We start from the raw sequence: 13,892 nt of genomic DNA, 5'->3' as shown, positions 1-13,892 counted from the left end.
GTACTATATATACTCAACAAAGAGTGAGAACCCAAACAAGGATTAGATTCTTGATTTGAAATACCAGTCCATGTAGAGTGTGAACGTGCACTACAGGGCTGTTGGAATCCTCAGTCCCAAATACCCCCAATGACTCCATAGCTGACAGTATAAGCTATAAATGCTGTTGTAGCAGAACTACATCAAGCTGCCAATATTCAATGTGAGAATACCTCTTTTACCAGACTAATGAAGCTGTTTTTAAAAGCCCATTTCATTTACATGTGACCCAAACCCAATCTATTAGGCCCCCCCTATGGTTTTCCTTATCCACTCAAGGTGTCGCTTTGTGAGTCGAGTGTAGACACCGGGGCTACCAGCAGAGCCACATTTCTTCGGCTTCCCAAATGAAGTGATGCCTCTCATAACATTATTACATCTTAAAGGTCCACCAGAGTCCCCCTGGAAAAAATGGAAAATATAGTCGTTCAAATCAACAAAAGCCAAAAATGTTTCCCTTAAATAAAATTTTCACTAGTTAGATGGAGAAAATAAAAATGTAGCCAGTGTTATTAAGGATCATTTTTTCCTCCTTGGAAATTAAGATTTCCGACAGCCAAACTAATGAAAAAAAAGGCGTCATAGAATTCAATCTAATCTTTAAAGTGTGTGTAATGGGGAATGAATCTAGTTCAGTGCTGAGGAAGAATTAATCTCTTTGAAAATGAAGAAAAAAAGCTGAAAACTTTCCTCATGGAAAGTGTAAGTCTCCAGGAGTTGATACCTTTTAAAATGCAATATTTAAATCTTTTAATATGTGGTAGTTCTTACACAGTTGTGTACTTGACTTGGGACCCAGTCAAAATGTTTTTTATCAGCAAAACCTATTTCAAAGTCTTCTGACATCAAATAAGCTGTCCAGCTACTTGTGAATGGGCCCGTAAGCTGTTTTGTGGACATTTTAGTAGTAAACTCATTTTATTGAAGATGAGGATTGCTATCTGCTATGCCTGGATACAACTGCAATATTGAAAGGCTGTGAAGGTGAATTTACTCATCTTAAGTTTTGATTTTAAGGCTTAGAAGAACAAGCCTTGGTAAATTCACTGATATTTGATAAAAATCTTCATTGATTTTAAGAGAGACAGAGATTGTAAATGTATAATGCTGGTACATTATATTTTATTTTTATTATACAATTTATGCAGTCATAGTAAATCTACTTACATTACATGAATCCTTTTTTCCATTCTTAGCCCCTGCACATATCATGTTCTCTGTTATGACAGGTTTGCCATTATAATGCTTTTTATCGTTGCATATTTCCCTCCTGATGACAGTGATATTGACTTCCATGAGGGCAGTAGAGAACTTGTCTCCACGATTAGAAGTCAACCCCCATCCTGCTACTGTGCAAACTGTTCCTGGTTTGGGATCATCATCTGAGGGAGGCAGGGGGATTGGTTGCACAGCTTTATTAAGTTTTGCTCTTCCCTGAAGCTGTAGAAGATATGGAAAATAGGTATTATGGCACAGAGTCTAACAGAGACCCTTGCATATTAATCATTGTATCTTTCCCATTGTGGTAATTAATGCAATCCCTTTCTGAGATTCCTCAATTCTTTTGACAATATTTATGTCATCAATGTAAGAATGAGGAAAATGAGTATTCTTTGTCTCATGAGATCCCACTTACCTTCTGCTGATCTATTAGCTCTAAAAAATATCTTATTTTACTTCTCTGGCTCTCAGACCATTTAGAAGACAAAATAACAGTAATTACTGATGCTGGCAAAATTGAGGATCAGAAAAGTTAGACATTTTAAATTAGAACTATTTTTCAGACAGAATGTTAGTGCTTTTAACCAAATGTTTTATCTGCAAGAATTTTTATTCCTTTATGGAAAAGCCAGAAACTTAAATATCTTGATCAAGCTCCAGAATTTGTATACTAGCCGTGGCAACCATTACAGAAATTGTTGATTGCCTTAGTTACCAGTGCATCCCCAATTCCCCAGGCTGCTGGATTAGCAGACCAGACAATATCACCCCAGAAAAAAAGCCACCAGAAACTCTCTCTGCTCATCTGTCTAGATGAGAAGGAGGAAGAAAATGGTTCAGTGTAGTGTGTATATTCCACAAATGATATATAAGTCAGTACCTGCAGCAGCATAATGTCATTTTCCTTGGCACTGGGGTCGTAGCATGGATAAGGAATGTCTTCTGCAATCTGAAAAGCTTGCTGTTCTTTTTCTCTTTTTTTCGATGAATGAGCTCCAAGAATAACTTTGCTTTTTTTCCTGAGAAGAGGACTACATACATGTTACTTGGATTTACTTTGATGTAACCCTACATTTTTTGCTGGTTAATGTGGTGCTATAATGACCAGCTGGTACAGTCTCTTTTCCTGTGCCTGAAAAGCAACAGTAATTTAGAAATATCTAAAAGATGACCCTGTTCATGCAACAGCTAAAAAGAAAAATATGACTCAGTGAATCAAAATTCATACTATCTTATTTTCATCTTCCCAGGAGCATGGGAAGGTTTCAGGTACTTGGCTCTGGATCTATCCCTATTGTTTCCTTTTGGGAACTAAATCAGTGGTGGATGCACCAGATTTGCTGTGGGTACTTGTCTCACCAACTGTGCCCTCTGTAATTTGTGCTGAAAATTTAGGAAAATAGGCCGCAGCACTGTTAGTTCAGAGATGTCCTGACTGTATTGAAATGTATCATTGCTTTAACAGATTTCAACACCATTTTCTGAATCTGTGTGAGACACAGCTCATTCCTCTTCTCTCGGTTTTTCTGCAACTTCCAGTACTTACAAGATGCTCAAGTGGCAGAGTTGTGCCTGCAGTGGCTCTCTGACAGAGACCAGAGACCAGAGACCACTCCTTGGCCAAACAGGTCAAGCAGACATTACTATATGACCACAGGTACAGCTGGTTTTGGGCAAACAATGCATTCTACAGTTGAATGGGAGAATATTCTAGGAGATGTGTATGTTGGTGCTCATTAATGTCTTATTGTGGAAAATGCAATCCTGGGAAAGTGGTTGCTCCTTCATCTATTGAGAGCTGTCTGTTGACTGAGCCATCATTAAGTTAATAATTAATTGTATTTTCTGTTAAATGCAATCTCATTTGGAAGCATTCTTTACCTTCTGTTAATACGCAGCTTTTGGGTCCAGTGGTCTCTTTATAGTAGGTCCTACAGATCTCCCTGTCTGGACAAGGACAGGAGAGATGGATGCATTTCTCTGATGTTAGCAGAGTCCAGTGGCTCACTGGTCTTGGTCAGGCTGTTGACAGAGCCTGAGTGAGGTCTGTCTCAGCAGCAGCTTCTGTCCTCCCCACAAAAACAAGTGGGGGTGGGATGTGTAATTCAAAACTCACTTCTTGCCTTGCTGAAGAACTCAGTAGAGCCAAATGTCCATTTGCATCGTGATTTGGGTGGGAGAAGAAAGAATGGCTGGCAAGCCAAGATACCAAGTAAGGCAGAGATCTCTCAGGGTCTCCTGTCATCTATTTGGAGGATTTTTGCTCCTGTGTTAACCACATGCTGTCTTTTTCTGTGGTGAACTGCATATCTCTTACAGAATAAAATTACAAGAATTAATTTTTGTTCTCAGAGCAGCAGTTTAGACTGAACACTCCTCTCATCTAGTGTACAGGTTGACTGCGAAAACAGGAATAAAACTTGCCCCCAAATTCACTGCTTCAGTGTTGCTATTCTATGCTAATGTGCAGCTAGAAGTTTTTAAATATCTCTTCAGAAACAGTGGAGATCAGTATACTTTGTCCTATTTTTTTACTCACTATAACAAGTTTGCTGATAGAACCTATAAGGCACAGTAAGCAGAACATGATTATGGTCATGGTAAATGGATAAAATTACCAGAGATACTAACTCTCCTGCTTGAACAGAAGTATCAGAGACTCACTAAGGACAATCGCTAAATCAGAGTGAGAACTTACACTTTACAATGTGCAGCTGTTAACACCCAGTTTTCCTTAATTAAAGCTCCTCCACAAATAATTCCTTGTGATCCCTTGATTTGGGCCATGAATGGTCTCGAGTGTGGTTCTACTTCAATTCCTCCAATGATATCCACACACAAACCTAAAAATGTAAGCCACAAGACACACAGCTGAGCTAGCAAATACTGTAAGACACTCCAAGTGTCTTAGAAAACACAGCTGCTGTAATTAGAAAGCATACAGACACCCAAGTATATGTCACAATTATGGTCTTTAGGGTAGAATTTTAAAACAGTTCAGCAGTATTACTTCATTACATTTCAGTAATACTGAAATGTGATCAGTGGGATGAGCTTGGGCAAAAACTCCACACCAAAGTTTTGTTGCTTTTGCACAGATTTCTTTTCTTGAAGACTACTGATACAGTTAATTTCTTAGCTTTCATTGTGAGTAACCACCTCAGATCTCCCATATCATAAATATTGTGCGTGGAACCTGGACTGTGTAGTGTAGACCACATTATGTGAATCTGTTTCCAGAAAAAGAGAAAATCAAGCAGTTAAGGTATGTGTATGGCTCTGGAGAGAAAGGTGAGACAATCATTATGCTGTCTACTCAGAACTCCTCCAAACAGCTTGGACTTTGCAGCTTTACTTAAGACTACCCATTCAGAAATTATTTTGTTTGTGTGAAAGATCAAACACACACAGACAGTGGAGAGGAACTAATTATAAGAATTCAAATAATAGTTGTGACTAATTCCTTTACATTAATACATGTTCGCTTAACTAGAATTCTGTACATCAGGACTTACCTTCAAAAGTATTAAACTGCATGCTTACCTCCATGAATTACCAGGAGAATGAGAGCAGTGAAGATGTACCAAGGGAGGAAAGCACCCATGATTTCTGTCTGATGCTCCTTCTTATTCAGTCTTTATTATATCTCTAGCTACCAATCTATCAATATATATACATAAATTAAGAGGATGTGGGTTTTGTTTTTCCTCTTTAGGGGGTAACCACGACAAAGACAGAAACCCTCCCCCATGATGTACTTTACAGCAGAAGTGTTACTGAGAATTTGCGTCATCTGCTGTGGTGTGAAGACAGACTCTACCCCATTTTGTGTTCTGTCTGTAGCATTTGCAGAGAACTGATGTATGAGTATAGGGGTGAAACACAGTGTGACTCAGCTCACATAAATTTAGGCTGATTCAGTTGTCCATGTGAAGTTGTATAGTTTCATCCCAGACACCTCAGGTGGCTTCCAGGTTAAACATGAGTTCCAGTCCATTCACCTTTAATGAAATACCTTTTTTGCTCAGGAGACCCTCAGGGCCAACGAATCTGATGTGTTCTCATTTCAGGATATGATCCTAACTCATTAGGTTTGCACTGGCTGAGCATTCCTAAAGCACTAAGTGTGGTTTCATGGCCTATTGCTAAGGGTATAATGATATTTAAAGTGTCTTAAAGTGTTTTAGGTCTGGTGCAGAAGGCTGTCAGTCTTCTGAAGATACTGTGCCAGATTTGCCAGCTCTGTGTCTGTGTTTGGAAAGCCCACAGTATCTCAAATGTGACTAAATGCTGAGTTTTATGCAACTGAATTGAGTCCTGAAAACTCAGGGTGGTTGGGCACTGGACCAGGCTCCCAAGGGCAGTAGTCACAGCACCAGCCTGACAGAGCTCAAGACATGTTCAGACAATGCTCTTAAGCATGTGGTGTGATTCTTGGGGTGTCCTGTGCAGAGCCAGGGGTTAGACTTCAATGGCCCATGTGGGGTTTCTTTCAACACAGGCTATTCTACGATTCTGTTAATAAGTCAGGATATTCTACAATTCTGTTAATAAGTTTTATCTAGAGCTTGTAAAGGCACAATTTCTCCCTTGCAAATATATATCCAAATAATAAAAATAACTTGCATCAATATTAAATCATTTGGAGTATCAACTATTCTATAACCTATATATTCTATAACTAGTGAAATGTCACTGTCACACAGACTGGAAGGTTTCTTGAAGTCTTGAGCCTCACAACAGGCAATCTGCAGAAGGGAGTCCACAATGAAGAGCTTGCAGAAATCTTCTGAGTTCTTGCTGTATCATATCTTGAGCTCAGTTGGCCCAGCACTATGTGAGTTTCACATGTAGAAGACCTTGGGCAGACCTTGCTCAAATTTGCTGTTGCTCTCCTTTCTGAGACAGAGGATAACTTGGCAATTTTTCTGAAGAAGGCGGGTGTAGGTCTAATTTTATAGACTGTGGAGCTCTTTGTCACTGATGTGTCTTTGCTGAGACACAGTCGTGTATGTGACAAGGTGACAGCTCCATGCACTGCTAAAGCTCACCAAGATTTAATTTTCTTAAATTTTTCTCCTCATTACTAGCACATCCCCCATAATTATCATCACTTTGTAGCACTGATGTTCTTCTTTACATTGTTCTCCTGAACACAATATCACCAAGTATCATAGGTACAATTCTTTATTTTATCAGTCACAATTATTTGACAAAGTCTAATTTTATGATATTTTAATTACCACTCTTACCATATTGATGCTGTTTTGTGCCTGGACTATGCAGAGACATGATCAGGATGAACACTTGTGAGCAAAAATCCTTTATGCTCAGACTTGCTTAAACTTGTAGTGCTACAATGGTTCATCCTTGGATGGTCCTATCTGAGGTGCAATGGTCAGTAAAAAGAGGTTTAGTATGTATCATCCTATGTTTGCCTGATCTGTTTTCAAGGAAAATCTCTTTGAAAGATACGGAATAAAATATTAGCAAATTTTCCTAGATGTTTTCCAGGTAAATAGATACAGGTAAATCTATGCCTGCTATCTAAAACCTAATCTTCTATGGCCTGTTTATACTTTTTTTTCAATTTCTAGTTGTATTTCTATTTACTTCTAAATCATACTTACTTCTAAAGATGTTTCTTCTGAAACTCCATAGGTACAAGCATATCCGTGCTTCTTCAAAAATCCCCTCCAATTCTGAGAGATCCATTGACATTCATAATTAGAATTAGAAATACGGAGTCTAAACTGTTGTTCAATATCAATTGATGACTTTCTGTGCAAGCTTCTGAATGATCTCTCTGACAATCTGCAAAATCCCCAATGGCATGGGTATTAAAGATGAGATTGATATGCACATAACCAGTACCAATTTTGTGCCCAAATGCTTTGTCAGAGAGTTCTCTTCCCCTTGTAATTTACATTGTTGAGACTGAAAATTTGACATAAAATTTTAGGATGTGCAGTTAGTTGGCTGGGCTCCTTTCGTTATGGAAATAAGTTAATTTATGGTGAAGTTTAGATTCTATTTGCCTTATGCATTTAAAGGGAAACCCCAAAGCAAAGCTTCCTTCTCAAGTCAAATTCTTTTATTAGCTCCTCTGTTGCTTACCCACTTGTTCTTCAAGAGGAGTGAGGCATTGTAAGCAAAACACTCGTCCTTTCTCTCTACAGCACTCACAAAGCAGAGCCACTCCCTCGGCAGAAGCCACTGCCTGAGTAAAAGAACAAGGTGTGTACGCAGTTCTGTGTCCAACCTCTGCCTTTGGGGAGGTTTCCTATGAGCTTCAGGCCCATGAGTCAGTGGATCACTTTCAGATCTGTGCATTACTGTGCTGAGGTCTTCCATCCCTTATCTTATACTCTGTCATTTTGACCATTTTCCTTCTGCAGTGACTCTGTTCCTTCTTCCTTCATGCTGCTTTCTTTGGTGCTTGAGGTGAGCATCAGATGTGATCTTAGGACACCAGTTCAAGAGACCAATTTAAACTGTGCCTCTAAACCCTCCAGATTTGCTGGTACTGAGTTCAGGCAGTTTCAGCTCAGCTGAAGGGCTGTTTTCTTGGGCTGGGAAGGGAGGACAGGACAGAAGTGCAGAGCTGGCAGCTGCCAGGAGCACAGCAAGGCAGAGCTGCCACACTTTTCCTGTCTTCACCTTGGGCTGTCCCATCCCCAGTCCCACCCCAGTCTGTCTGAATACATCTCTTAGTGGCTGGGAGACAGATTCCCAGGGACTTGCTGGGGAAAGGGCAGAATATATGCTGGGGCATACCTATTTTATTTTCTTCTCTGGTACCAGTGCCTCATGGTACTTACCTGGTTGTCTTTTCTGCCTCAGCTATTCACTCAGTGTCCCTGTTTCCATTTATTTGCTATGTGATATCAGTGGAAAATGTCGTAGCACAGAAATACAAGTAGATGTAGTAAACTCAAGGAGTCCTCAAAGCCTTGCAGCAAATCAGCATTCCTTCTATGATGTTGCTAGTACTTGCCAGAAAGAATCCAGCATTAGCTATTATGCTCTGGGAAAACAAACTTTCTGTTTGGCCAGAGCATGAATCTGTTTCCTGTTTTGTCTCTTATTCTGCTTTTGAATCCAGCTATTTATTGGGAGGGCAAAGTCATAAAGGACAAACATAATTATGCCTTTAGGAATCTCTTTGCAGTGATTACCTGTGGATAGTCTCCACTGGGTGAATAATTCTGGGATTAGATGGAGAATGGAGAATGACTTTGGGGGAGCTGGAGCTGGCTATTTTAAGAGCTGATGAATTCTAATAGTAATTTGTTTTCTTTTAAAAGAGCTTTGGAAGAGTCTTCTGAAACATGAATTGTGCTGCATCATGTTTTCAAACTGGGTTCTAACTAATAAGATTCTGTAACACAGAAATAAACATTTCTATGTTACAATTTCATTCAACAATGAGACTGAGACCTGCCATTCTCTAATTCTTGAATAAAAATGAGACCTAATTATATTGGGCAAGTTATATTTCAGATTATTTCTAAAGATAATGAATGTGGTAGCAAGTTTTGTAACTTCTTCACGCAAGGGCAGACTGGGTTTTTTTGTAGTGGTTTACCAGCAAGGTTTGCAAGACATGCATGCAGACACAGAGGTCTACAATACAGAAATGTCTGTCTCACCAAACTATCTTTTTTGTGTGACCATGGATTAGATTTTGTTTTGCATTTGGCAGTTTCATAGTCTAGGGTTTTCTGTATCTGAAAGCTGCACCTCCCAAAATTATTTTTAACAAAATACAAATTGCTTTGTCTTACATGTGTTTGGCTGGTCTTGGCTTGTCTTTTATATCCTATATTCCTTATCTTATAAAATAACAGATGTTTGACAGTTCTCAATGGCTCTTGTTAATTTACATATTAATATTTTTCAGTCTTTCAGCTGAAGATTTTTACCTGGGCAGTGGAGTTCTGTGGAGCAATTGCTGGCTACTGATGTAACTTGGTCCACAGGAGTGACTTTTGTACTTCATGTGCCCCAAGTTTACTCAATCTGGGTCCACTGATTACGAGCAACTTTTGAACTCTACATGTCCTGATTATTCCTTCACACTGGTGTTCTCTGAAGCCTTTTAAGGTTGCCCTTACATTCATTCTCCCATTTTCCCCCACCAGCTTAAAGATGGCCAGTTTAATTCTTCACACTTTTTTCCTTTCTTTTTTTTTTTTTTCCCATTTGAAGCCAAAAAGTGCATTGAATACCCTGAGACATCTAGGTGTTATTCAGGAATTAGGCTTTATTTGGGTTTTATTAGGAGTTTCAAGAATCAGGCAGGTGTTAAAGAAACTGGAGGAGAGAATCTAGAGAAATCAATCTTCAGTAAAATAACACAATATTAATGATGTAAAGGGAAATTTCAAGAGAGGGAGCTATTAGTAAAAACTTCCAAACACATTTCCTGTAGGGGACATTTGAATACAAATGAGTGCATGGCAATTTACAGTGCTCCTGACAGCAAATAGCAGCAGCTACGACACCTGAAAACTCTTCTGCTCTCCTGCTATCTTTAATTGCTGTTACCCTACTAACAAGATGCAAGTACTCACCTAAGAGTAAAAATATCCAAATTCCTAGTTCCTCTGCATAACACATAATATAATTGCATTTCAGGTTGCTGCAAGGAAATTGTTGGAGGACATGAAGTGCATCCTCGTTCCTGGCCTTATGTGGCTGCTATCCGCGACAAAGAGTTTAGGTGTTTTTTATGGAGGAACTCGTGTGGAAAAACAATGGGTTTTCACAACAGCACCTTGTGAGTAAGTATCTTAAAATGGGGCAATTTTAGTTCTTCATTGAAGTGAAGAAAGGTGAATGAAGAAAGGTGAGTATTGATTTTTTTGATAGGTTGTTAAAAGCTGCAATTCTCTCACTAGAATGATCCTAGAACTTGCCATTGTTTTTAGTTGCTATAAACTACTAAACTGCATTGCAGAGTTACCTTTGTTAGTGAGATCATGCCAAAGTTACAGTATAAATACTATGCTGTTAAGAGACCAAATTAATTCTTTATGCATGGGAGAAAGCAATGTCTTAGAGAAGGGAATATGTCCCAAGGATTTTCAACAAATCTTATGTGTGTGCCTGGAACTAAGCTTCAAAATACCCTGAGAGATGAATTTGAATTAGATGTGGACACTATTCCTCTCATTTTGAGTGACCTAGGTTCAAAACCCAGAATGTCATTCATGACTATGACAAGGAACCTTGTCCTTTTTAGAAGTTAAATGTGAGCAGAAGCACTTCTTCCCCAGGTGGGATGCTCTGCTGTTGAATAGCTGACTCAAGGTAAGGGGGACATCTACTGTTCATTAAGAAGTAAAATACCCTATTTTTCTTAAAATGTTCCCCAAAATGTATTTTAGTTCTGCAGTTTTTCCTTCTTATTTTGACTATCTAAAAGGAAAACAGTTACAATAAACCTGTGCAAACTTGACCTCCTTAAACACAGTGTGGGCAGGTTGGCCAGCCTTCTTCTGTGACTTAGTCTGAAACAGAGGACTCAGTTCCTTTTAAGTGAATTTGACTTTCACTGTTTTTCAGCTGAATCAGATTTGGTTGTAGGGGTAGAAATATTAATTCCTAGCATTCTCTCTTTAGTAAATTTATAAAACATAACCAAGTATTCATTTTTAGAATTAAAGGACTTTTTAATGGGATCTGGAGTCTCTTATTCTTCAGTCGATATGTCAGAGATAGCCAGTCAGATACATTTATAAAAATTCAGATTTGCTAGCTGTTCAGTAGAAAGGGCATTGTCTGTCTCTGATCCTGTGGAGAACGTGCTCTGCTAACTGATCTGTGTTTCTTACAGCACATAGTTTTGGTCTGACTTTAAGTCTTTGCTGTTGGGGCAAGCTGAACCAGCTTGGTTTCCTTCTCCTAAGCTGTAAGATAATGCTCACTCAAAACCCACCAACACCTGTTCTATGCCTGGTGCAATTGCAGTGCATGTAAAACTTCCTAACTAATGGATCTCGTGTGTTAATGATGTCTGAAATAATTGTTTTCTTAGGCAAAGCAGCATGAATTCAGCAACATGAATCTCTGTGTAGCCTGTGAACCACCTGTTAGAGTCACAGAGACAAAGTTTTGAGAGACATATCATTCTCTCTGAGGAAGTGTGCTTTGTAGATGAAAAGAGAAATTTCTGGACTACAGCACTGTCTTTGCAGTTATTTTCACAAACAGACTTCCATGTATAAATGAATTATGTCTTTCAGTGACACATGCATCTTGAATGAAGAAAATTGTTCTTTTATAGTTTGTATTGATAAAGTCTTTGTTCAGGCTTGAATAAATTTTTCTGTTTTTATTGAGATTATGTTCTGAAAATGAAGCACAGGAAACCGGTGGTATGTATTCTGCAATGTCAAATTAGTGGGCTGCACTGAGTTTAGCAGGGCAAAATGAAAAAAGACAATTGTGATAAATACATTTCTGATGATACTCATAGAGCTTGGAACATAGCAGAATTTACTGGTTGCTTAACTATTAATGTTTATTAGCAGGCAGTGAATGCATAACTCTTTGAATTTCAACATTCTCCTTTTTTTTTTAATATTCACTACTGGGATATCTTGGGTTAGGCAACACACATCCTTTTTCCTTAGTGTGCTGAATCCTGTGTTTAGAGAATTAAGGACAAAAAGTTTATTAATATTAAAGATACTCACTTTATCAGAGCATTTTCCTCTATGCATAATGCTCAGGATAAGCATTGAGTATTGATGTGTGTTCTGACATGCTACTGATGTCAGCAAAGTTTCATTTACTGATGAAAGGCATCAGTAGCAGCTGTCCTTGTGCAAGCAACTCCCCTTATAAAGATGGGAGGCTCTTTCACAAAATTAATTCCAAACTCTGAAAATCTCTGGAGGTCAGTCCCACAATTATTTCACTAAACTATATTTGCAGTAAAGAAACATTATTTTATAGAGACAAAAAGAAGCTCATGTCAAAACATTGAAATGAATGATTTCCTGCTTTGTTTTAATTGCGTTGTTGTAAAATGAAATGGTATTGTGTTTCATGTCTTTTGATTATCCTCAGAGATTTTGCTCAGTTCCTGTAGTGCCTTTCTCTTCCTATACTTTCTATAAGTTACAGAATAGATGAATTGGAAAACAGTTGTTCTTGGAGCTCATCAGACATCCATTCCTGAAGAAGAACAGCAGATATTTGGGATTATGGAAACCTTTCCTCATTGTCAGTTTGACTGGCCGTTGATAATGACATAATGCCCCTCAAGGTACTGTTTTAATTACTGCTATATTTTTATGAAAGGAATCTTGCTGATGATCATTTTGACTACTCTTTGATATTGAAGAGTATATTGTTTAGACAACAATATCACAGAACAGTCTACTTTTGGTTGTATTAATCTAGATGACTTAGAGGACCACTGGGTCTGTGAGCAGATATGATATTTCAAGCCCATTCTGTACTCTAAAACTCTCTTTTTAATCCATTCACTGCAGCAATCCCCTCCAAACCGCAACCATTCTTCAGTAATTTTTCAAAGGCAATGCTGAAGGGATGTATGCAATGGAGTCTGGCTCACATCTCTATCCCAGAGTTAGATCTTGTGCTGGACTAAGTAAAAAGGAAATTTGCTGTTAATTTTCTGGTGTAAGCCAGTAAAGTGAAAGTGTGGATAATACAGGATATACAGACTCAGCTCTAGGAGCACAGAGTGGTCACAAAGTGAAGGAGACTCAGGACACTGCAGAATGAAGCATGGAAATTGTCCTTTCCAACATTATCATCTGATGCCAAAGTGGGACAGAGGTGTAAGAATTTATAGGGAGGTGCCCCTGCCTGTGGCAGGGGGGTTGGGACTAGCTGGTCCCTTCCAGCTGTAACATTCTATGATTCTATTATTCTGTGACTGGAACCTGGTTTTTAGTATTTAGATGGCATCACTGTTTTGACATGGCAATGACACTGGGAGGAAGGTAACCATGTCCCTCTCTGTGCTAGCTAGAACACCTACAGGCATCTGTGGCTCAAGCACCTGATCATGTTTCATCTCTGAGGAGCTCCTTCCCTCAGATGTTAGAGAGCATTCTACTTCTGCTTCATTGTCAGTGAAGACCTGTTGCTGTAGAGCAGGACAAGAACAAAAATTACTCCAAATCAAAGGCAAAGAGAATGAACTCTGATTTATTTCAAATGCACCGCTCTATTTACAGAGAACATTGTGCAGACTAATTTAATTGGTCTTAGAGTAAAAACATCTCACACCACTGGCGTGCAGTGAATGACGCACGGTGGCAGAACCTATCTATAAACAATATGAACAACAAGATAGATGAGAGGATTATTTACGTTCCTTCCCAACTGTCTCCCAGGCTCTCATCTGGTTAGAAAACCTTCTCTTTGTCTCTCTGACTGAACTGAGAATATCCACATAGACCAGGCTCATGTCACTCATCTCCTGTGGCCACTTGGCAGGAGCACCAGAGTATCTGTGAGCACAAAACCAAAATGGATCACTAGGAAGTAATATTTCTAGAGCTTAAAATCACAAGTCTATTCCAGAATGATACAGATATCTCAAAATCCTTTGTATTTGACACAGAATCAGGGATAGTACTAGTACC

General features: G+C 38.8%; 1 protein-coding gene and 1 long non-coding RNA gene across 2 annotated transcripts; one reads left to right on the top strand and one right to left on the bottom strand.

Moving 5' to 3' along the window:
* GZMA (granzyme A) lies at nucleotides 1-4,960 on the bottom strand. The gene is made up of 5 exons (XM_068175876.1): nucleotides 4,804-4,960; nucleotides 3,959-4,103; nucleotides 2,141-2,279; nucleotides 1,207-1,479; nucleotides 1-441 (listed from the first exon to the last, which is right to left on the bottom strand). The coding sequence occupies exons 1-5, from the start codon at nucleotides 4,862-4,864 to the stop codon at nucleotides 283-285; spliced, it is 777 nt and encodes a 258-aa protein (XP_068031977.1). The 5' UTR covers nucleotides 4,865-4,960; the 3' UTR covers nucleotides 1-282.
* An 873-nt stretch (nucleotides 4,961-5,833) lies between these two features.
* On the top strand, nucleotides 5,834-10,059 carry LOC137464836 (uncharacterized). Its single transcript, XR_010994447.1, has 3 exons — nucleotides 5,834-6,097; nucleotides 6,547-6,676; nucleotides 9,901-10,059. It is a non-coding gene; the product is annotated as an uncharacterized lncRNA (long non-coding RNA).
* The last annotated feature ends 3,833 nt before the right edge of the window (nucleotides 10,060-13,892 follow it).

This window comes from Anomalospiza imberbis, chromosome Z, assembly GCF_031753505.1.
Source record: "Anomalospiza imberbis isolate Cuckoo-Finch-1a 21T00152 chromosome Z, ASM3175350v1, whole genome shotgun sequence".
NCBI lineage: Eukaryota > Metazoa > Chordata > Aves > Passeriformes > Viduidae > Anomalospiza > Anomalospiza imberbis.
The sequence above is the reverse complement of the archived record's forward strand: the minus strand, read 5'-3'. Positions and strand labels throughout refer to the sequence as shown.